Raw genomic sequence first — 2937 nt, forward strand, 5'->3', positions numbered from 1 at the left:
AACTGCAAAACAGGGACTTGAATACTGTTTGATGAAACAGGAGCAAACAAGAAAAAATGACTTCCAGAACAGGCCTGGCAGACAGTAGTACTTTATATTAAGTACACACTTCAAACTGCTTTAGGAGGTCAAGCACCTCAAGATTATACAATAGCACAACATCAAGGATCTGTATTTTCATCTTTTTCAGATGTTGCATTAGTCTTTCAATTGTTGCCAACTTTACTGATGTAATAATGCTGAAATTACCTAGAAGATGATTTTAAGTACATATCTACCGTTAAAAATTCTAATCCTTCAGATACTTAGAAATAACGAGTGCTCAGCTTTTAAAAAGTATGAGTAGTTGTTGTGGGTATTCAGACCAGTAATATTTATTGCACAAATCAAAGAAAAATAGATTTAGATCAATGAGAACTTACATGACCTCTGAGCTAGCTCAGATGCCAAGCAGCAGTCTGGATACAGTGACACATAACAGGTAACTTTTCCTGCTTCTGTAACATACCATTACAGAAGTATGTACAGAACGAATAAACATACATATACACTAACTGTTGGGAGAAAAAAACCCCCAAAAGCAACAACATAAGCTTGGGGACTAGACTTAAGTTAGCTAAAATAGAGAGGCATTCTTTAAGAATAAATACTGCTTCTGTTTGAAGCAGGTAAACATGAAATAAAGTTACTGGGATTTTCACGTGTAAAGGTGATTTGGTGGTTAGCACTTCAGAAGAAAAAATGTAGAAGTTACAGCAGATAGAAGCAAATACAAGTCTCTACATTGGTATGACAAGTAATGTTCTTTACAACTTTTCAGCTCCTGAGCAGAAGTGCATTACAACTGCTCTACCAAGCATATAACTAAATGTATCTTCGGAAACTTCACTTTAACACAGGTGAACGGTATCACATTCTAAATGGCTGTGGGCATTTTTGGGTTTTGTGGGGTTTTTTTGTTTGAGGTTTTTTTTTCTTCTTTTCTTCTTTTCAGCATACCGGTATTTTTAAAATTTTTTTAGCATGTGAGGCAACTTCTCCTTAAACTTTTGATTAAATATGTTTTAACCCATCAGTGATGTGTTAGGTAACTCAGTCTCTGCTCTGAACAAAAGACAGGACAGCTTATGTAGAGATAACATCCCCGAAGCAGCATTTTATTCATTTAATTCCAAAACATTTAATTTAGAAGTCTGGCATCTCAGTCATCCATCTTAACATGGGCTAATATTGACATAGTGTTGTCAGAATACACAGACAACTAAACAGCCAAAGAGTTTACAAAAAATAAATTCATGATTCTTCAAAACAAATGCAAAAGGTTACAAGTATCAAAACTCTTAGATAGATGCACTGCATTAAAAGAAACTGTGCACATAAGTTAGAGGCAAAAACCCAAATTACTACCGAAGCCTCACATTTTAAAGAGTTTATAGTAAACTGATGAATAGGGTTGTCATTTCACATCAGCTTAACTGTTTTCATTGACTGAAAAAAATTTGGGGTGGCTAATTTACTTTGCATGCACAAAATGTACTGCTTAACAGAACTGTCAGCTCATTTCAAATGGAAAAAATTTTAACTGGAATCTAATAATCTTCACTCACTTTCCATTATTCTTCCCCATATTTTCCAATCAACAGGCAAACTAAAAATGCCTCATTTACTATGCATCTTTCTGCACTGTTCAAGTGCAACTAAGATAAATAGGGCCAATAAGCCAATCAATCCATCAATGCCCATGAAGACTCATCTGAAACTGCTTCTTGATAAAGTGGACAGCAGATCTGAACAGCTGTACAATACAGATATGCTTAGCACTAGATATTTAGTGTGACTGTGGCAAGGAAATATTGGTGATGATGGGGATGGTGAAGTGGATGAAAGAGGGATCAGAGGAAAGCTTTTTAATTATTGCCCTCTCCTGCTTCTTCATCTTGCTGGTCACTCGTCCACAGAGTGAGGTTATCTCGAAGTAACTGCATGATGAGAGTGGAGTCCTTGTAGGAATCCTCATTTAGCGTGTCCAGCTCTGCTATGGCATCATCAAAGGCTTGTTTGGCTAAAAGGCAGGCCTGCTCAGGAGCATTCTGGATTTCATAGTAGAACACTGAGAAATTGAGTGCCAGCCCAAGCCTAATTGGGTGAGTGGGCTGCATGTGCTCTTTGCTGATTTCAAAAGCCTCTTTATAGGCAGCTTCTGAGGCTTCCACAACACTGTTCTTCTTCTCTCCAGCAGCAACTTCTGCCAAATAGCGGTAGTAATCCCCTTTCATTTTCAGATAAAAGACCTTGCTCTCATACTGGAAGTCATTGCAGTTCTTGATCAAGTATTTATCTAGGAGAGCCAAAACATCATTGCAGACTGTCTCAAGCTCCTTTTCTATCTTCTCCCTATAGGCTTTAACCTTCTCCAGCTTCTTCTCGTTCCCATCTGCCATAGTCTTCTGCTCTATGCTGCTGATGACACGCCAGGAAGATCGCCTAGCTCCAACTACATTCTTGTAGGCTACAGACAGCAGGTTTCTATCCTCATTTGAGAGAGGCTCATTCAGCTCAGTTACCTGAAAATACAAAGATCAAATTTAAAGGGTTTGTCTTAGAGAAGAGCACGCAAACTTCCTTCAATACTTCCACCATGAAGTGCAAGATTCAAAATTCCTTCTAGATCCCAAAATTCCTTCTAGACAGGAGTCAATTTCTAACGTTGAAAGTTTAAAACTCTTTTTGCAGTCAAGACTTAGAAGAGTGAAACCCCCACAGTTCTGTTGTCATACAATGGGTATTTAGAAGCCATTGCAAAGCACATTCACTGAATGAAAGTGAGTCAGGCTTGTGTAATGGAGAAGCATTCACAGAAGGAAGGCTCAGTTTTTTTAGGAAGTCTTTGCTATAATTATGCAGACTACACACTTAGTGATGAATTTAAATGTACCT

General features: G+C 37.8%; 1 protein-coding gene across 1 annotated transcript; it reads right to left on the reverse strand.

The window, feature by feature from the left end:
- Window positions 1-1130: 1130 nt before the first annotated feature.
- On the reverse strand, window positions 1131-2640 carry YWHAH (tyrosine 3-monooxygenase/tryptophan 5-monooxygenase activation protein, eta). Its single transcript, XM_009587286.1, has 2 exons — window positions 2620-2640; window positions 1131-2564 (listed from the first exon to the last, which is right to left on the reverse strand). The coding sequence occupies exons 1-2, from the start codon at window positions 2638-2640 to the stop codon at window positions 1908-1910; spliced, it is 678 nt and encodes a 225-aa protein (XP_009585581.1). The 3' UTR covers window positions 1131-1907.
- Between the last annotated feature and the right edge of the window lie 297 nt (window positions 2641-2937).

The sequence above is a fragment of the Fulmarus glacialis genome, unplaced genomic scaffold, assembly GCF_000690835.1.
Source record: "Fulmarus glacialis isolate BGI_N327 unplaced genomic scaffold, ASM69083v1 Scaffold45641, whole genome shotgun sequence".
Classification (NCBI taxonomy): Eukaryota; Metazoa; Chordata; class Aves; order Procellariiformes; family Procellariidae; genus Fulmarus; species Fulmarus glacialis.

Coding starts and splice junctions, on each gene's coding strand:
- YWHAH (XM_009587286.1), bottom strand. CDS start 2,640: ATGGTGGAAGTATTGAAGGAA. Junction 2,565..2,619: donor TGGTGGAAGTATTGAAGGAA/GTTTGCGTGCTC, acceptor TTGTATTTTCAG/GTAACTGAGCTGAATGAGCC.